This window comes from Nasonia vitripennis, chromosome 2 (genome assembly GCF_009193385.2).
Source record: "Nasonia vitripennis strain AsymCx chromosome 2, Nvit_psr_1.1, whole genome shotgun sequence".
Lineage (NCBI taxonomy): Eukaryota > Metazoa > Arthropoda > Insecta > Hymenoptera > Pteromalidae > Nasonia > Nasonia vitripennis.
Window position 1 is genome coordinate 14,687,501 of NC_045758.1, and position 21,322 is coordinate 14,708,822.

Here is a 21,322-nt window from a genome sequence, read left to right on the forward strand (position 1 = left end):
CTCTCTCTCTCTCTCTCTCTCTCTCTCTCTCTCTCTCTCTCTCTCTCTCTTTCTCTGTATCTACTGTTGCGGTAAAATCGAGCGTGGCCTATATGCTTGGATTCGATTCACGTGCCGCTGCCCATCACCGAGTGCCGTTGCTGTTTTTCGACCCCCCCCCCCCCCCCCGTGTGTGTGTGTGTGTGTGTGTGTCAGCGAGGTCGAAAAAAAATTCTCTCCCCGACGAGAACAAACGACGCTACTGGCCTCGTTATACGACTTTCGCTCCCGCTCTCACGTGACTCGGGCGCATTAGCGAGCTGTATAACCGCCGCGGGCATAATTAAGGGATTAACTTTGTTGGGCTCGACCACGCGATGCATATACTGCATCGGTATATGCGCGGGATCACCGTTTGTTTCGCGGCGCGCTTGATGGATTCCGGGAAGATTGCACGCGAGAAATGCAGATCGCCGGCTTATCGCATCGCTACTTTTAACCTGTACTCCGCGGATAACGATCTTTCCGCTCTGCGCGTCGTTGGTTTGAATTTTCAAAATTTTTTCCTCCCACTCGAAAACCACAGCCCGGCGCGCGGGGGTGGGAGGTCAATTATAATGAAAAATTGAACCACCGCGTAAAAAGTTTCGCGCGCAGGCGTAAAGCCCCGTCGAGCGGCCGCAGCGCGCGGAGTCGTAAAAAGTTTTTCCTCTATACATACATAGAGCGCGAAAATTCGAGGGCTTCATTAATCCGAAAAATACTATAAAATCGTAATAGTCGAGAGTGGAAAATGGCCGAGGGAGAAAAGTCTCGTTGCGCTTTACGAGTTCCGTGAAGTGACTAACGAAAATACGGACACGTTCCATCGATGGCGGCAGCGGCAAGAGGCTTAGAAGCTGCAGGCGGGAATGAGAGATAAAGAGACGCTCCAGGGAGGGGGGGGGGGGGGGAGATCCAGCAAGTGGAAATCCGCAGGTGCGGGGTGAAAAACGCTCCCCCGGATTTAACGAGTTCGCCGGGACTGCTCGTCGCTCCGGCTCCTTTCTAACCCTCGATAAAGCGCAAAGAGCGCCGCGCACGCGTCCTCTTCGGGAAATTCAGCCGGGCGCGAGTCTCGAGGAGCGCTTGGGAAAATATCCGGAGTTTGTCGCAGTAGCGAGCACTGCCACTGCTACTCCACCGCGTGTCGAGCTTCATCAACGAGCTACTCGACGCGTCAGCCCCTCAAGAGCGAAGAGAGAAGAGTCGTCGAGCTCGCTCGCTGCTATTCACCGCAAACTACCTGTTTATTGACCCTACGCAACGCCCATGTTAATTCAGCAGGTTCGTCCGCTCCGCCTCGCGTTACTAATACGCCGTGCACGCAAGACCCTCTGTGCTGGTCCCTCGTAAAAAGTCCGACACGCGCTCGTGTTTTTACAGCCCGGCTTCTTCTTCTTCTTCTTCTTCTTCTTCTTCTTCTTCTTCTTCTCTGGCCCTTCGACCGAGCGACCGCCGCTCTGCGGCTGCTATACTTTTGGGTGTATCTGCGCCCCTGCCACTCGCTGCTATCTTGATAACTGTCTTGCCGAGCTTCCGCTTTTTTGCTGCCAGTTGTTTATTATGGAGAAGGTACGCGCTTTGCATGCTCCGTCATGCGCCGTCCACTGTTCTGGGTTTATTCTCCTCCTCTTACGTTGGATAAGTTCCATTTCTCCTCACTTTCATCATGAAAAAATTGTTCGATCATCCAGATGATGGATTACTAACTGGGCTATGCATAAAGAATGAAGAAGAGTATAGTGCATAGAGTTTCGTTTGTTACCTTTGTTCTATCCCAGAATTATATGTTTGTGGAGCGAGGAAATCCCATACTGCGGAAAAATTCACTTCAGCGGGATGCGTTTCAATTAGATGTCGAGTTATGATAACATATCCAAACCTTTTTTCTCCACGTTTACAGATTGCGAATATAATCGCAGCTCATCAGACATTTATGTTTCTAATACGAACTTTACGTACATAGGTACACATATTGCAGCGTTATGAGTGTAATCCGTTCTCGAAACTAAACTCCGTACAAATCTGTATGGGAAAGTACTCAGCCACATAAATTTCGACTCGGGATCGCAAAGCCGATTCGAAAGTTCGACGCGCTCAAAACTTATACATCGAGCGTTTCGCGCAAGAATAACTGCGGCGCGGCTATTAATATTTCGAGTATTCGAGCAGCGATATATGTTTCTATGCGCGACTTTTATCGAATAAACACGCCGCGCGCCCGGAGTTAGTTACTGCCGGCAGCTGCTGCTATACACACAATAAACTAAATATAAAACGGCTAATCCCGGAACGAACGGCAAACCATACATATAATCTGTGTAAATCAATGGCACATTACGTTTCTTGCGCTCTGTAATAGCGACCGGGATCGCGTAAGCGGATAATCTCTAGAAAATCAGCGAACAAATGATGCAAATCAGTCACTGATTAACCATCGCGGATCAGTTGCAGTGTGTCGGAGAAAATGGGCGAGAAGCCCCGGCCGATTGTTTCACTCCGAGCTGCCGCGCATAATGGGAAAATTTAATCAAAATCAGATTGCACCGGCCGCCGTTGTGCGTGTGTCTCCCTCTCTCTCTCTCTCTCTCTCTCTCTCTCTCTCTCTCTCTCTCTCTCTCTCTCTCTCTCTCTCTCTCTCTCTCTCTCTCTCTCTCTCTCTCTGCAGCAACAGCCCGCGGCGTAAAAGTGCTGCGCGCGACCAGTATTAAATGTCTGATTACCCGACACACGGAACCCGCCGAACAGTGCCATATACGCGGTGGGGCCCCAAATTTTTTTTTTAACGTACACAGCTTAAAATCGCTTAATTATGGTTAAGATAATCAAAGATAATCGAGAAAAGTACTTTTCCGTGAAAAACAAACAAAATGGGCATTAAATAAACAATTGTAGTCGGCATCGCAAAGATAGCAATTTTAAAGTACGAATCAATAAAACATATTCCTGAATTGTTACTGGCCAACGAGGTTTGCTAAGATTGCTCTTCATACGTGTAAGAAGTCAGTCACAGCGTTAAGGTAATGGCACCAAGTTTTAAATAAACAAAATCACCCCCTTACTTGAAAAAAGCACGAATATTCGGGTTTTGCTACGTCTTGTCCTATTGTATGGCTAGCGAAACTTGCTGGAGGTTTTGTTCTTACGGGTAGAAAGACATCTACCGTGAGAAACTTTCATGAATGTGACGTAGCGAAACACGTTCGTGCTTTTTTGCAACTAGAGGCGACTATGTTTGTTAATACCATTGGTGCCACAAGTTTCTCACGGTAGATGTCTTTCTACACGTAAGAAGAAAGACTCCAGCAAGTTTCGCTCGCCAAACATTATTTGAAAAAAAGTTTGATGGACAAGACGTAGCAAAACCCGAATATTTGTGCTTTTTGCAACTAAGAGGCGACTTTGTTTATTAATACCATTGGTGCCACAAGTTTCCCACGGTAGATGTCTTTCTACACGTAAGAAGAAAGACTCCAGCAAGTTTCGCTCGCCAAACATTATTTGAAAAAAAGCTTGATGGACATGACGTAGCGAAACCCGAATATTCGTGCTTTTTTGCAACTAAGAGGCGACTATGTTTTTTAATAACATTGGTGCCACAAGTTTCTCACGACAGATGTCTTTCTACACGTAAGAAGAAAGCCTCCAGCAAGTTTTGCTTGCCAAACATTATTTTGAAAAAAGTTTCATGAATGTGACGTAGCGAAACCTATATATACGGATATATTTTGCAAGTAAGGGGGTGATTTTGTTTATTTAAAACTTGGTGCCATTACCTTAACGCTGTGACTGACTTCTTACACGTATGAAGAGCAATCTTAGCAAACCTCGTTGGCCAGTAATAATTCAGGAATATGTTTTAGTGATTCGTACTTGAAAATTTCTATCTTTGCGCTTGTTGACTTCAATTGTTTATTTAATGCCCATTTTGATTGTTTTTTTACGGAAAAGTACTTTTCCCGATAATCTTTGATTATCTTAACCATAATCAAGCGGTTTTAAGCTGTGTACATAAAAAAAAAATTTTGGGTTCTGTGTGCTGGGTAGCTTCAGCTTCATGTTCCGCGCCCAACAGTCGATTTACGCTCCCTACCTACATATACAACGCGCGCAGCTATATGTATATAAAGCGTCGAGCCGCCTGCAGATGCGCAGCTCTCTCGCTTCTCTCTGCTGCGCTGCGGGGTTATGTAACGTGTTAATATCCGGATAACCCGAAGCTCGAGCGCGCGAGTACGCTTATGCCCGTCATGCATTGATGTTTCGCTATTTGCATGGAAATTCAGTGTCGCGTGCGGCTGCTGATTTCACGCTCCGACAGCAGCAGCCAGCCAGTCAGGGGATATACGCGCGCGCGCCGGAGAACGAGGGCAGCTGGGGTAGGGGCTGCAATACACAATCCCATACATACCTGCCGGCGTCGCGCACGGCATCAGCGACAGCGACACACGCTGCTGCTCGATCTGCGTGTATACACACGCGCGGAACACGCGATGTATCCCTCTATATACGCGCCGACTTTCGCTTGCCTCCGGCCAGTTAGACACGTCGGACTCTGTGCCTTCTACCCGCTATATCCCTCTCCCTCTCTCAGCGCGATCCCATTAATGTGAGGCGCGCATCAAAACAGCGAATGCGACGAGAGAATAAAATAGCCGTGCGAGCCGAGCGAGGCATTAATTATGCCCGGCTTGATTGTCCTCGATTACGCGCGTTTAGCTCAACGACAACGAGGTTAGCAGCCATCGCGGTTGGAACATCATTAATCCGTTTTCTCTTTGTGCTTTTGCAGGTGACGAGATACTCTACGAAGACGAGAGCGGCAACCTCATGATCTTCGATGCGTCCAGCAGGCAGAGCCGGAACGTTCTCAACATCACTAATTCGGTGGGTAAACTGCTCGGCTGGCTTGTGCCGTAATACTACACCGGGCCCGCTAGATCCATTCAAATGTCTGCGTGTCACAACAAAGCTATCGAGTGTCCTCGAAAACGTACACTTTACTCGGGCGCGAGTTTTACTTGCCACGCGTTTCCAGCAGTAGCTTCCTGTTATTTCGCTCGACGTTCGGCCTACGACTAATTTGCAGTCCTCGGCTTGCTGTTGAAAGGCGTGAAAATTTACTGCAAATTTTCCCAATGGCACGCGCAGTTTGTCACCGCGAAAAGTGATAACGCGATCAGCGTAGATCTTACTATTTCGGTACGCATTCAGCCGTTCAGTATAGTTGATGTTACGGATAGGATCTTATAAATCTATAAAAGTTGCCTGTTTTACCGAGTCGATCGCGAAGAGAGCGAGATGAAAGGAATGATGTAATATAAGCAATGCGCTCGGCTTTCTTCGCCCTTCCTCGGCCGTCATCGATGACGTTTTTCGGCGGCGATTAATACGCGTAGCGACAGTTACCGGCGGCGACTCGCGAGAGAAGGAGGTCAAGCGTCGACCTTTTCTGATTAGTCTTATTAATAAAGTATGTTTTAGAACATTAATAGTTTTCAATGATTATTGTTGAATCCTATCTTCGTCTTGTCCCTAACAATTGATTTGACAAACGACATAATAGTCGTAAGCTTATATACACAGTCGCGTTACACCAACATTTATTTACCGCCTGATAGAGGACGTTATAATTGAATTGTGTGCGCGCATTAGAAAATTAGCCTCAGCGACGCGCGCATTAAATTCAAAATTACGGCGAGTCTCATCAATACAGGTGTTGGGCAAACACACGTAGCGAAACTGGCGCTCGTGTGTGTATACGTGTGTATATGCAGCTCTAGCCGCACTTTTGACAATAATCGCATCTGTCAAGCCTAGCCCCGACAGCTCGTTATTCCTAAGTGGCCTAAATTATCCGAGCAATCGATTTCGGATACGAAGCGTTGCGTCTCTCGTGTATAGTGTGCACACTCGCGGCTGATTCATAGCGGGTATTATGCGGACACTTTTCCGTTTATCGCGATCCGTATGTACAGCGCATACGTAAAAACGTCGATTCCATCAACGGCTAATTCCGATAGCACAACTCCCAGAAGCTGTACTTGGCGACTTCTTCAATGCCCGCAAACACGACGGTACAGTCGCGCGGAAACAAGTCAATAATAGTATATAAAGTCCTTGTATCTCTCGTGTATACGGCTCGCCGGACTAGCCTTTCCTCTCCTTTATTCATCCATTTTGTGCGCTCGCGCAGCTACAGCGACGTTTCGCCTCGATCCATCTGCGTCAGGCTCTCTCCCTCACACCCGCACACAATCGCGCACACAGCCGGGGAGGTTTTCCGGCGCTCGGTGTGCATGGAAAACCTTTCAGATAGCGTAGGCGGCCGGCGCGCATCAAACTTTCAGACGGCCAACTACTTGGGCGCACCTGGCGGACGAGCTATATATAGCCCGAGGCATTAATTTTTATATACCCAGCCGTGATGGCTTGACTGGCGATGACGCGACCGCGACCCTAAATCAGCGCCTTCTGAAACATGCAGACTCCCGCGGACGAGCCGAGACTCTGCACGAGAAACTGAGATGCTGTGTTGTGTTATATAAGTTTTGTGTGAATCTGTTGCAGGCCCTCGTAGCGAGCTTCGATCACCAGTTCTCCGCGGATCGCAAATACCTGCTGTTGGCTTTCAATTACCAGAGGGTAAGTGCGCACGAGCTCTGTTATATTATTACTATATTTATGGCTGGGCATTAGGTTTAGTGGGCGTGTTACGATAAGCGCGCGCCCGCTTCCGAGCGCCCGCCTCGCGAAAAACGGTGATTAAGGTTTCATCTTCGTTATTGGCCATTATGGCTTTAACGTTCGTATAATGAAATTTCGAGGCTGCGAAACTCCCCCTCTCCGCTCTCTGTACGCCCCCCGTCCGCGGCATTGGATCAGGATTCCTTCGGCGTGAAAAACTTGCCAGACTCTGACTCTTGTATATTATACGATGTAGTCAAAACTTTCTCCAAGGGATCGAGGTATCATTGCGGCTTTTTGGAAATTCACCTGACAACCTCATATATATATATATATATATATGGACGTTGCTGAAGGACGATGATCCGCGAGAGTCGTAAAGGACATTACGAGATCTAATAAAAAGCCGTGTAATTTATGTGCTCCATTAAAGATTGCGGGGAATATAAATTTTAAAAAAGTTCCTATCAGCCGCGTCGTCGTCGTCGTAACGCGTTGTTATTTCGCCCGACTAGTAGCGGTATATGTGTGTACGATCGGAGGCGTCTATTGTATTATTAAATAATAGCCGCGCGGGTGATCGGATGAGCCGCAGATTATTGGATTGGAATTTATATTGATAGCTTCATGACGGAGACGCATACGGGAAGTTGGCGACGCGTCTTTATTGAAAAGCAAATATGTCAAGATTGAAAATGCCATCAAACGACGTGCTTTATAGCATAGCGTCGACTATTTTGATGGGTTATTGAGTCGCTCCCGAGGCTTTGAGGATGCTCGGGTGTTTGTTGCGATAAATGACGTTTGTCCTTGTGGCGCCGTGATAGGAGCTGTAGAGGCTGGACAGCGACGCGACGGAGGCAAATGTCAGGACGGCAGATGCCCTCCGAGACATGTGCACCTGTAACGACATTACGAGCTTATAAACAGCTTCCTTGTAGCCCCAGTTATAGCTGCTCTACTTAGTGCTCTATACAGGAGATTGGCTCTGTTAGTGCAAGTGCGTGTAGCTGCGGAGAAATTGCTTGACACTGTTACTGGTTTATGTACGCCTAAACAATCACTTCGCAAAGTGCCTTTGTCCTCGTATTTCACGAGATTAATTAAACCAAATCTCATAATTGAGTTCGGATGTGATCGCAGACACAGATGGCGAAAAAAGACATTTCGAAGATTCGCATGCAATGGATTATCGCAACGCCAATACGTCGCGCATAGCAATTGGAAATGCGCAGATCGCGACGCATTATGGAATTTTAATATTCCATATCGAGTTTACGAGCTACTAATAACAGTATCGCGCCTTTAAAGCCGACGCTTCGGACAGTAAAGTTATCGTAAATGCCGACGACCGCGCGTATACCAATTGTTATGCGCGTTGCAAAATTGCCGCGGCAAATTTTTGCGTATGTGCGCGGCGCGAGACAAAAAGAAAAAACAAGGGTAATAATTGTATTGATGAGCAGATGGAAATGCAAACTATTGCTAAAGTTATAAATTGTAATATCAATGTTACTTATCTACCTTATTATGTATAGATGGTAAGAAATATGACAAACGGCTTTCATACGCTTGTCTACTTCGATACATACTCGGTGTATAGCACATATAAATGTCTTGAAATATGGGTTCTTCGTATTCAACTTCATCTATAGAAATATGGGGACGCAAAACGCGCACATTATATTACGGGCCATCCATTCATGCAGGATCTGGTACTTTGTGTGCGATGGCTTTGCTATTGTAATGAAGGTTGCTCACGTAATCTCCACTTAATCTACGAGTATCGTGCCTGTTAATAAAGAGCTGTCATTGCCAAAACCAACGTTATTGCAGCCCATAATCTTGAGCGGATTATTTATATCGGATACATCTAGACAGCTCATGAAAATGCTAGACGCATGGGAATACTTGAAGATGAAATAGAATAATATAACGAAACTGCACATGCTAAATTTTGACCGATGTGAGTACGCTTCACGGCATGCTTCTGATTTTAGCGCTTAATCTCAGATTCCAAAAACGTATATAACTGGTTAATCTTTAAAATTCAATGGTTATTGTTAATTTCTTATATTCAAACGCAAATATCGTGGTAATACTGTGGCACGATTTAACTAACAAATCATCGCTAACTTTTTTACAAGAGAGGATTCTGTAAATCATGTTGCTTTATTTTTTCTGTGGTAATTACAGTTTGACAATTTGTTCGTAAAACATTCGTATGATACTGCAGCGTATTCGTTGGTAAATATAAATGCGCAGCCTAATTAAACGTTGAATTAACGTGGAATTGCAATGTTTCACTGAGATTCGTGCTCATCACTGATTCCGTTTCCTCGCGTCGTGATCCAGAGCAGTCAGTTGCACGAACAAACAATTCCATGCAGCAATTTTATTAAATGGCAGTATTCTGCTTAAAAATACATCGTAAAAAAAAGCGCAGCATCGCAGCGCCGAGAGTTATTTGTTCTGTGCCGCCACATGACGCAAAGCAGACTTTTATACAGAGCAGAAACGCCAACCTTTAATCTTTTTATGTAACAAATCAGAATTCCAATCTGGCCGCAGTCAAAGTCTACATTCGGGCTGACGCATACAGGTGCATCATCGCGCGGGTTACTGACTCGGTTCTGCCCCAGCTAGTGTGTGTATATGCACTGCAGTGTCAGCAGCATCAGCAGGTCAGCGGGGCCGCGTTAGCTGCCGCCCCCGCATTCGAGAGCGTCACTTGAAACTCGTAAACCAACTCGAGCTCCATCAATTTCCATGACGCGCGCGTCCTCGATTGATTGTGCGACATCCCGTAATTTGGCCTTTACATGATTGACTCGAATTTTTGCCAATTCCAATCCGATGTGTGCTTGCGCGCCTCGTCGACGACAACAAACCAATCCTCGAATCCAGCTTCAAATCCCATACGCTGTTCGTTCCTATCCCCGTTTTTTTCAATTTTTTCCTGCGAGACACGCTACTGCGCAGCAGATTTACGCGACGGTCGTAAAAACGGTTGATCTTTCAATTTTTTTCTTCCCTAATGTGTACTCTATGGTGCAGCTGTGATTCAAGCTCTACACTATAGATACCTGTATTGTGAATTTCCAAATTGCATTTTAATTTTTTAAAACTCTGACAGTGTTTTTATTGTTTGATTCTTCTCTAATTTAATACTTCCAAAGAGCGCAAAGTTGTTGAACTCGTTATAGTGCCGGCCGAGTTTCTGAAATATAAGAAGAAAATAATTAAACCGAAGGCGTAAGGAACAGAGAAAAAGTTGGGAATTTAATTACGCCTCCGTAATGAACGCGGCGAGTCCTGGACTCAAGCGTCTTTCTGCAGCGAACGACGCGCGTTTCGACAATAGAATATTTCCGTGCCGATGCTTCTTACAGTCTTACACGCTTAAAATCCAGCTTCTGCAGATTTAGAAAGAACGTTACACGAGCTCGACGAGTAATTTTCAGTCCTCGTATAAATATGCAAATACAAGCGGTATAGCTGCGCGCGAGTGTTTACCTCCACTACTTGCGGGAACCGAGCTCGTTATTCTCGTTAACCCCAAGCCAAACAGAATCGGTTACTTCCATTTGGGAGCATCTCGTCCCTTTTTTCCTCTCGCTATCTCAAGCCCGCAGCGATACGACTGTGCGCCGATAGATCTTGGGGAGGTATAGGTGAGCGCGTGGGCGCAGGAGAAAAAGCCGGGAGCGAATTCGTTAACTGCGCGGCGCGGGCAGTAGCTAGCAGAGCGTCGCCGAGAGTACAAATTAATTTCGTGCTTAAGCCGCGCGCTCGGAGGATTTTATGTTCGCACATAAAACCTGGCGGGGCTTCGCGCTCGCGCGTATTTTCCCTTTTTCCCTTCTCGCGCAGTGCTACAGGGGCTGTCGTTCGAGGTCGCGCGCGTTTACGGCTCCAATCTCGGTAATATATTATAGCGTGTCAAATACTGCCTCGCGCTCAAACTCATTTAAAGTGCCGGCGCTCCGCGCCCTTGCCGATGCTATGCGCAGAGCCTCCCGCGCGACATGTAAAGTTTTAATTTAACGCCGTCGCTGTCGCCGCGCACTCTTTCAGCCTCTTCGCGCGCACTCAGCCGGTCTCGCTTTCGCGCGTCGGCAGCGCGCGTAAGCCCCCTAAGTATCCGGCGCAGCGGCGAAAGAGGATTAACACGCGGGAATCACGGCGTTTATTTCTCTCTTTTTTCGCGCGCTGAATCTACCCTTCTCTCCCTCCGAGCCTTCTCGGTATATATCTGCGCGCGCAGACATGATACGTATGCATACATAGAATCTCGTTTTCACGTTGGCCTCTTTCACTCTCGCTTTTTCCTCGAGAGCGCTCTTCTGTTTGTCCCGCCGCCGCCGCCGCGTTTGTGTCATTTGCATCTCGTGCGTGTGGTGCAGTCCTTTCCCCCTTTAAATCGCGCCGCGCGAAATCTCGACCACCGCACACGCACGTTTACGAGCCCGTACACACGAAAGGCTTGTGTATCAAGCCGCATTCGCTCGTTCGCTCGCGCGACTAGTCGTTCTGCCACAGCGCGACCTTCTCCTGTGCGTTTATTAAAAATTCAACGCAGCCGGCGTCGTTAAACCCGCCGCACGTTCTTTTCTCTCCCCGTACGCGTGCGATGATGCGTGTGAGCTCCATAAAGATTCCAGCTGAGCGTCGGGCACGCGATAACGCATTTTCTGGATTCGCCATTGTTCCCGCGTACACAGAGCCGCGTTTGATATCTCGCTGGAATCGTTGGATTGCGCGGATATGGATTTGTAACGCGCGTGTGTGAAATGTCGATGAGAGGGAGCTTCTCGGATTATCGATGTAGACGAGTGTAAAACCTGTTGCTGCGTAACGCGCTTTTGGCAAAAAGTTTGCGATTCAGTGTTGGCTATAGTTGGATGACGATAAAAACGTGCATACATTCGAGCTTGCGAATTCCGCATCGTGGAAATAGTTCGGCTACAATCATCGTAAGTTGTGACGCGCGCGGTTCGGAAGTTCGCCATTTATTCGCTGGATACTTACGAGATGAGCCACGTCGTAAACGAATCGCGAGCCTAATCTTGCGTGCAGCGGAATTCGGGAGAAGCTGATGCGCGCACGAGCTCTCGCGGAGCTGCAAATTGTGGTAATGAATCGCTCCGAGTCATGAATTCGCCGCAGTAGCGCTCGGCAGCGAGATTTCGCAGGTACCCGTCGAGCTGAGAGACCCGTCTGTCTGCTAACCTGGCGTATAATATTTCAGCGGTTAAATGCACAAGATATTCTACAATTTCATGAGAAACGGTAAATTCCAAGCGCGTTTTTACGCCAAAAACGCAGCTCGCTCGCCTCGTAATAATCGCGCTCCGAATAGCTGACTCGCGACCCAATATAGAGAGGAAATCAAAAATAGCGTCAGCCCCGGTCCTTTTTGTGCATCGGCAGCCTGTATTCGAGGAGCGAGAGTTGGCGCGCTCCAGAATACACGATCTCTCCAGCCTTATTAATGCAGCGCCGAATTATTGATGGCCTGGGTGGTCCGAACTTGATAAAATATGCGGCCGCAAGATTCCTCGGGGCTCGATCGGTATGTACGTCGCGTGTAGTGGGCAGTAAAGAAACACAGGGCAGCTGCTAGCTCGCAAGCGAGAGCAAAAGTTGAGGGACGCGCGCGCACGGAGACGCGGAGTACTTAGCGCCGGCGCTTCCCCTTTGATTTACAATATTAGGTATGGTCCACGTTGCGCAGATAAATTCTCCGGCGCTGCGAGTCAAGCTGCCGCTGCCGTGCTATTACGAGGCTCGTAAATGCCCCGGGACACGGCTGGGCGCTCTCTCCCTCCGCGCCGATATATCGGAGTGGCACTTCGCTGCTGCATGCGCGCGGGCGCGGGTCATTAGGGTAAAGAGTGCATAAAAGAGCGCGAGAGCAGTCTGCGTAAACGCGAGGAAGCCTATCGCGCCCCTATCGACGCGAGAGCGAGCTTTACTGCGCCGCAGTTTATTGGCTCTCGACTGTATATACCTACACACACGCAGAGCCAGTCCCTTCATCTAGCCGCACGCAGTCATTGGCTTCCCATTAGGAGGCAATCGAAATCGATTCTCGCGCGTTTTTGCGCGCCGCTCTCTCTCTCTCTCTCTCTCTCTCTCTCTCTCTCTCTCTCTCTCTCTTTCTTTCTCTCGCGAGGAAATAAGCCAATGGACTGCAAAGCTACGGCGCGCTGATACCGCATCTTCCGGGCCGAGCTATCGCCGCGCCGAAAATTGACTCCCGCGCGCGGGCTGATTTATTTTTCTCCCCGACGAGCGAGAGAGCTACCCTGGTAACGTGCCAAAGATGAAAAAGTGCGCGGCGCCGGCAGAGCTCCTTAACTGCAGCGAATCAAGCTCTATGGGAAATGACCTTCTCTCTATTTTCATCTTTCATTGCGCGGTTTCTCCCCGGCCCACACACCCCTTCCTCTCGAAGTTCCAGCCGCCTCCGAGGAAATTGAACCAACTTCCGAACTCTCGCGCCCGACGACGAAGAAAAATTGTTTTGATTATTCTCCGGCCGTTTCTCGCGTAAGCTCGCGGCGCCCGCTGGTCTTATCGCCCGGCCTAAATTAGTATTTATTACGCGATTCCCCGAAACTTTCTCGGATTCGCTCTCGGTTCCTTTTCTCGCTGGGGATTCTCTCGCCGATTGCACGACTGGATCAAGTGATTCTTTATTTAGCGCGCTTGCTTCGGCTTCGGCTCTCTCTCTCTCTCTCTCTCTCTCTCTCTCTCTCTCTCTCTGTGCTATCAGCCTCTCTTATTTCTCCGGCTCTCTCGCTGCGGTACACGCGTTATGAGAAGAGTAATGGCTTTCTCGACTCTCCGGCGTGTACCGCGTTAGTATCGCGGAATGTGTGTGCGTGCCTGTTTTTTTTTTTGCGTACGGTTGAAATTTTTAAGGGCTAGCAACAGCGAGGACTAACTTTTACGTTCTTCGTGGAAGCGTTTCGAGAGCACGCGAGGCGCATAATAAAACTAGAATTTTTATGAATCTTTCGAATGAAAGCGAGGGCAATAAAAATAGGCCGCGTAGTACTGACAGCTTTATCGGGTCTTGCGGGGAAAAATTTGAACCGAAAATCCAATCGCTCGCTCTGCTGTGCTTTTTTTACTCGTACTTTCTCTTCTGCTAGATATGAAATCTCTGTAATACGCAATATACGTGTAGAATATTTTTCGCGTAACCGTCGACGGTCAACATAGCATCGAGCTTTCAGGCTGCTATACAAAATTGCTGACGGGCGCTGCGCGATGAAAAGCCCTCCCGCGCGTCATCTCCGTCATTAAACTTATTTGTATGCGAGCATAAATTACAGCGTCGCGGGCTTTTCGAAAAATCTCTCCCGTGATACGTCGCACCGCATCACGGTTAATGCGTTCAAAATTCATCCGCACGCTGTGGGCCGAAGCAATTAATATCGGCTTAGAAAAGAACTTGATTGCTATTTTAAATTGCGTATGCATTATGGATTTTGCTTTGTTGGAAAGACGCATCTTCTATATACTTTTGTTGATGTACGAATTTCTCTCCGCGTGGGCGAAAAATGACTAATTTTCGACCGTTGGGATTTGGTGCCGGAAATTTGAAAGCAAAGCAGATATAATATCCAAGGGGTTCTCGTTCCCTCGGAGAGTGTAAGGTTAATTGTAATTTAAAACTTTTTATTATCTCGGCTGATTGAATCTTTTTACACGCGCATTATGATTTACTTTGACGCACAGACTAATGAGAAACGGCCATAATTTATGCGCGAAATCGCGCATAAATTATTTATTATACTTACGATACACGTAATTCGCATTTAGTTTAACGATGCTGATTTCAGCACAAATGTGACCGGCTTCATAGTGTAAAAGGGACGGGCGAAATGTCAAAACGACAGTTCCAGCTTCACATAATAAGATAAAACGAATTCAATATACGGTTATTAAATCCAGCGCTGAGCGCAATTTTCGCACAAAGACGCTGGCTCGAATAAGGGTCAAGGATCAGAAGGAAAAAAAGAAGAAAATCTAAGCGCGTTCGTAATAGTCGAAATGCCATTTTTCTCTATCTCATCGGCGCAATCCGCGAGTAAGCCGCTTATCTTCTGCGTGGTCGGCTTTAACTTACAAACGAAATTGAAGTGTAATTACCATTTCAGCTTTAAAGAACCGAGAGAGAGAGAGAGAGAGAGAGAGAGAGAGAGAGAGGGGGGAGGCAGTACCAGCAGCTCGCCCAGTTAAATCATGGATGGAGAAGATGGCCAAGAGTCAGAGACCATAAATCGCATAATTAAAATGGGGGTGAAAAAGGTAGGGCTCGCTGCGGCTGCAGCCGAGGGAGAACGAGAAAAAGTGACGTTTCGCTCTCTCTCTCTCTCTTGCCGCAAAGCTCGAGTGCGCTCGGAAAACACGATTTTCCGCGACGCGGGAACTAAACTCGCTCTCTCTCTCTCTCTCTCTCTCTCTCTCTCTCTCTCTCAGCGCCGCAAGCCCTGGGTCTATTTTAGATCCGGTTAGAGACAGCTCATTTTAGAGATAAATGACGCCGCGCGCGGCTGTGGGAATCACTCGGCTATGCCTCGATACTGCGCAAACAGCTGTGCAGCGAAAAAAATTCCCGCAGCCCAGAGCGTATACTCTCGAGTGTGAAAAAAAGCTATCCCGCCTCCCAGTGCTATCGCTCATCGACACGGAGCTTTTCCGTGTTTGATTCTCTCTCTCTCTCTCTCTCTCTCTCTCTCTCTCTCTCTCCCGAGGGCTGCAGCCGCCGCAGCAGTCGAACCGCGCCTCTGCTCGGATTTCGCACTTGGAAAGCGGGTCGAGTGTATTTTCCAAGAGTGCTGTGCGCGCACGTGTAGCGCGGATTCGCGTCCGAAACGCGGCCCTGCATACAGCGGGCGAGAGAGTTTTGCCGGCGGAATAAGAGAAAGAGAGAAACACGCGCACTTGCCGGGGCCAGAGCTATACGGGGAAAGAGCATAAGAGATATTTATCTGGCGAGACTTTTAAGGTAATGCAGGAAATTTTGTCCCGCGACGAAAATTTAAGTTATGTCCGCGCAGAAGTTGCACGCTAAAGTAGAGTCGCGCGTTGCGAAATTTCTCTTTGCCGCTAAAAGGTCAAAGGAGCTAGCCCGGTGTTTTATGCTCGGGAGCCACGCACGCGCGCGGGAGAGATTTAGTATGTCTAATAGTTGCTCGCGGAAATGAATAAGAGATCCATTTTCAGCGGTTTTGCGCTGTAGAGCTTTGTCGGGAAAAGCTTTCCGCGTAATGATGAAAAATGATTGTCCGGGTGAACGTCCTGCTTTTTCACTGTGCTATATATGTATGTAGATATGCGCATAACGAATTAATTTTCAATCGATCCCATTTTTATTCCGCAAACAATATATCCAATCGGTTATAGAGCGTAATTGCGGTAGTTCCGCGCGCAGCAAAACGAATCGCGTTCATCGTATAGTCGTAACAATAACAACACAGCAGCAGCAACAACGCGTAAGCTTTAATTTTACATTTAACTACCTACAATAAATACGCGGGCTTTATCTGGAAATCGCGTGCGCGGCCGAATAAAATAAGTTATTGGCCTATGTTCGGCCGAAAAAGCATTAAGCCGCGGCCGAAATAGAAATTGCTCGCACGAAATTCAAAATAGCAAGCGCGTGTAAGATTTATCCCGAACAAACGATACCCGCATGAGGGAGCTAGTAATATTCTATAAGGGTCATCAAAATATAAAACGAGAGAGAGAGAGAGAGAGAGAGAGAGAGAGAGAGAGAGTCGCTATCAATGCCGAGTACAGCAGAGTCACGGAATATCTTCCGCAACTCTGTAGTTTCTCGCCGCAGACTTGGAAAGGCGGTATTATATTCCGGAGAGATAGAAGGAGGAGGGGGCGAGGCCCAGGCGCTTTATGCAAAATCGTTGCGCCGTCTGCTGCTTGCCACTGGTGCTCCGCCGCGGTGAGTCGCCCCCGAATCGGTCTGTGTCTTTTTCATCGCTCTTTTTAGTCTCCCCCTCGAGCTGCCGTCGGAAACTCTCGCGTTGTGCGAGACCACGTCCTACATATAACGCGCCTATCCCCCGAACCTGTCGGATCGTCCATTATTCATAGCTAAATAAGGTCATTCGCTGGCACGGAAAGCCTCGGCTCCAGCTCCGACGAGAGACGGGGAGATAGCGCGTAGTTTGTCATACTCCTCTGCATAAGAATCGCGCAGTCGAGAGACAGGAGAGCAACAAGCGCGCGACAGCTGAACAGCTTATTCCTTCGGGGAGAACTTAAACAATTGGCCGGCTTTCTTATTGCCATTTAATAGATAAAGGAGAGGCGGAGAAGAAAATTCTCGGAATTCGTTGACAGCAGACGCCGTTTTATCATCGCGGCTGCTTGACGGCCAGAGAAATATTAAAGTAGCTTGATTCTCGGAGAGATGACAATAAAGCCGAGGCAAAATTAAATCGTGTTGCATTGTGTATCTTTCGTTTTTTCGCCCGGAATAATTGATCGTCGTTTCGAGATAGAGCTTCGACGGAATTTTTCTACTTGACGCACCGCATTCCTATTATTCTCACGCGAGCTTGAGAAAAAAGAGGGAAAACTTATTAAAAATGTCATATTGGAAACGTTCGAACGCGAGATAAACGCATAGCAGCAGCAGAGCAGCAGCGGCCCAGCGATTTCCCTCCAATAAATTTAAAGCTTACGAGATATGGCGCTGCGATGCGTCAGGTATCATCAATAATACTCGTCGATACGGGCCGAAGGATTCATGGTGCGCGACGCGCTATTTTGCCTCCATTAACTCTTTCACAGCGGCGCGTCATAAATCACGCCGAGCTGCGATAAGGATCGGAATAACGCCATTTTCACGCGGTGCGAATCATTGTCGCCATCGCCTCTCTCTCTCTCTTTCTCTCTCTCTCTCTCTCTCTCTCGCTCCCTCCCCCCGGCGAATCGATCGATTCTCACTGGAATATTTCGTGTTTTTGTACTCCCTCTCTCTCTCTCTCTCTCTCTCTCTCTCTCTTTCTCTTCGTTCTTTATTCCGATTTCTCGCTATTCTTTCCCTCGTCGCTCTCTCGCCAGCGCAGAGAGAGATTTCCGTTCAATCAACGATCATTCAAAATCCCATCGGGCCAAAACGCACTGGATTACCAATGGAATATTCGCCACTTTGCTACTGATGTAGGACATTTCAGTGTTTTTCGATGCTCATTTGTTTAAGTGGCTCGTGAATGAAACGGAGTAAAATCATCGTCAAACACGGGCTGGCTGGGTGCGTATATCTGTTGATTTTTTGCAAACTGCGCGATAAAACCCGGCGAGAGTTTTGAATTACCGCTCGCGGTATTGGAATGCATTGTGCTGGGCTATTCGCGATATCGGGACGGGTTCCGCGAAATTTAGCACACGCAGCCTCTGGGGGAATGTTTTTTACAATTTCAACAAAATATGCCGGCGTGTGTCGAGCACTCGCTCTTTTTTCTGAAATAAAAATAAAACTATAGCGCTGCGAATGCGAACGCGCGGTCGAATGTACCACTACGGTGGAAAATACCGTTTTCGAGCGTTGAAACGCGGAGATAGGCGTCGGCGGGTCGATTATTTCAGTGTAAAATCAACCAATTAAAATTCTCGTTGTTGTCGATCGAGGCCGCGCGTACACGCACTGCATCCGCCACTGGTAATATCGCTCGGAGTCCAGCAGACCGACGTCGCCGGACGCGGCGATTGGACGATTAGGGAATCAGCCGCGGGGTTAAATTGGATTCGATTGGCCGATTGTGCGAAATTACGCCGATGCGCGCGAGCGTTCGCCGGTGCTCTTTTTCACGCCATTCTCATATAAAGCCCCTCCGACTCTCTCTCTCTCTCTCTCTCTCTCTCTCTAGTGTGTGTGTGCGTGTACGGCCCCCTGGCTCTCTCGCCGCTGCATTTTCCAAACGCATTTTCAATTCGGCCGCGAACAAATCGCTGTGCGACCGAATTCACGCCGGCAAAAGATAATCGCTTTCAGCGAATGTGATGGTATGCGCGTATGGACAAGTACAGTCTTTACCGCATCGTCCGTTTGTAATCGCGAATTAATCAAGTATTGGGAAGCTTTTCGAGTCCGCGACGGAGGTGCGTGAATATTCTTTTCAATCGCAATATACGTTATTTTTCGTCGAGAGCGAATAGCGCGCTGCAATATCTCGGTAACAATATACGCAGCAATCTGCCTCGAAGCTCACTGCCGAGTGTATTTTTTACATCTATAGCCGACAGCGTTCGGAGTACATTTTTCTGGAATTGTTTGCGCGTTTTTGCGCTGAATACTGACCGTAAGCGATTTCCTATTTAAACGCAAGCCCGCGCGCGGCTCGAATCGAAAAGAATATAGGATTTCCTTTTGAAGTGACCGTAGTCCGGGGTAAAAAAATGTTTCGTCCGAATATATTTCGCTGCGCTCTTCTTGCTTTATATTCATTTTTCCAATCGAGATTCGGACGTTCTCCCTCGCACCCAGGCGAATATAAACCGTCGGAATGTATACAGAGCGATCGATTAAACGGAAAACTGCAGCAGATACGCAGTTAATACGTTAAAACAAACAGGCTCGCGGCGATAAAGGCTTTTCAAATTAGCCGGCGCAGCCGCGGATTCCGTCCATTTTGCTGTGAATAATAGTCGCCCTTGACGTACCTATACACACATACACACACACACACACACACACACACACACATAGCGAGCGACAACGACAGCTCGTCATGCGATGCCTCCGCGGAATAATTGTAGAATCACGTCGCGTGCTCAATTAGCGCGTGAAAAAGCCACCGCGCGACAGCCGCAGTCACTTAAAGCGCTCGCGCGCATTGAGCATTCCGGCCTCGCGCGCCTGCATCGTTCCGGGAGCTTTTAAAGCTATTCCGAAGGCCAAATTAATTTCGTCTTGCCGATGCGGAACGCCAGCCGCTGCGCGCGCTCTCTGCCTCGTCGGCGCTCCTTCTTTCTTCCCCGCCGCCGCCACCACCACGTGACCGGTGAAAGAGCAGCGAGCATCAGCCCTTTTACCGTAGCTAGTGAAGCGCCCTTCGCCGCGAAAAATAAAGTGCCGTACGTGAGCTTCCTTCGAGCTGCCGCTGCTTTAGTAAGTATCTCTGTACCCGCGAGAGTCGATGCGCGCCCGCGGGATTAACGGTTGCGAGTTTTGCATTAATCCGCTTCCTTCCTCTCTTTAACCCCGCCCTTCGCTTGCACAGCCATGCATCCGAGCGCGCGAGAGTATCTGTTTTTAGCTTTTGTCCCGAGAACACGATATCCGCGCTGAATCGACAGCGTTTCTTTATGCAAAACGCCGCGGGATGAATAATTCAGGACTCGTTTGTTTATTTGCCATTAGAAAAACGCGAGGAATTTTCCGCCGCCGCCGAGCAGCTGGCTTCTTCTGTGTGTGAACAAGAGTAAAGAAGAAGCCATTTTTCCCGACTTATGCTCATTTAATTTCGGGCGCCCTTTATGTATATGCGGAGGACATACCATGAATATATATGAGCATTTATGGCAACAACTTTATGACTAATGCTGAAATTTATCGATCTTTCGCGAATTTATTGAACATTATGTACACGCGTACATGTACATTTCGCTGCGGGCATAAATCAAGCGAATGTGTCCGTTTTGAAGTATCAAATCCACCTTTGAATATTATATATCCACGCCCCGATATTTTTGTCAATGTATATAATTCTCTTGAAACTTATTCGCGTTTTATTGCCTCTACATTTTTTCAGAACTCGCTTATCTCTCTTCCTTTACATGTTTGCTGGCTCCGAACATCCCTTGTATTTATTTTTTGATTCATTCATGCAGTTTGTCATTTTTATGGCGTCTCTCCTTAGTTCTCGTGGCAGTTTATTCTTTTATAACTCCTGCTTGCCGTTCATCGCGTTTATTATTTCTCGGAACGCAATTAATACATTCGAAATATCGTGTATGTATTTTCACAGAAATTGTTAACTCGCGCGTTTAACAACGAAAACGGAATTAATGAGAATATTTTAATTCCCCCATACCGTTGCGGAACAAGCGAGCGTGATATTCGGCTCGAAATTATACATTCTTTGAAAAGTGTGCATCTCGAATTTCTGCGTTGCGCAATTTAGATTCGAGCAAATTATTCGACTATGCCATGCAAATCGCGCCGCGGATTCGCGAAGTATGCGTGATAATAAAATTCTTGTACGAAAGATGCGTATATAAGCATTAACAAACTTATTTCTTCAAAAAATTGTTTCGCTTTTTGCGTTCTGAAACGCTCTAAAACAGCGTGCAGCCGCAAAAAATTTAAATTCAACATCTGCCTCTAGCTTCGCTCGACATTTACTACGCGTTACGAACATCCCGGGCTACGTCTTGGATGAAATGCTTGTACTTCTAATTGAAGCTGGTTGCTAGCGCCCTGCGGATATTAAAAGATGAAACTAGACATTACTTTACTGAGGGCGCTACAATTACGCGCAGCTATAGCAGAGGAAAATTTTACTTTCTTAATTACTAAACAATTGGAATAAATTTTGAATATTTTCCTGCGCATGAAATGCTAATAATA

General features: G+C 47.5%; 1 protein-coding gene across 5 annotated transcripts in view; it reads left to right on the forward strand.

Annotated features, from left to right (window-relative positions):
• LOC100120008 (venom dipeptidyl peptidase 4) overlaps positions 1-21,322 on the forward strand; it is a 197,356-nt gene that overhangs the window by 120,304 nt on the left and 55,730 nt on the right. For all 5 annotated transcript variants that reach the window (XM_008203938.4, XM_008203940.4, XM_008203941.3 and 2 more), the window contains 2 exons: positions 4,814-4,908; positions 6,592-6,666. In XM_008203938.4, the coding sequence (XP_008202160.1) occupies positions 4,814-4,908; positions 6,592-6,666 (170 nt within the window). The remainder of the gene's footprint in view (positions 1-4,813; positions 4,909-6,591; positions 6,667-21,322) is intronic.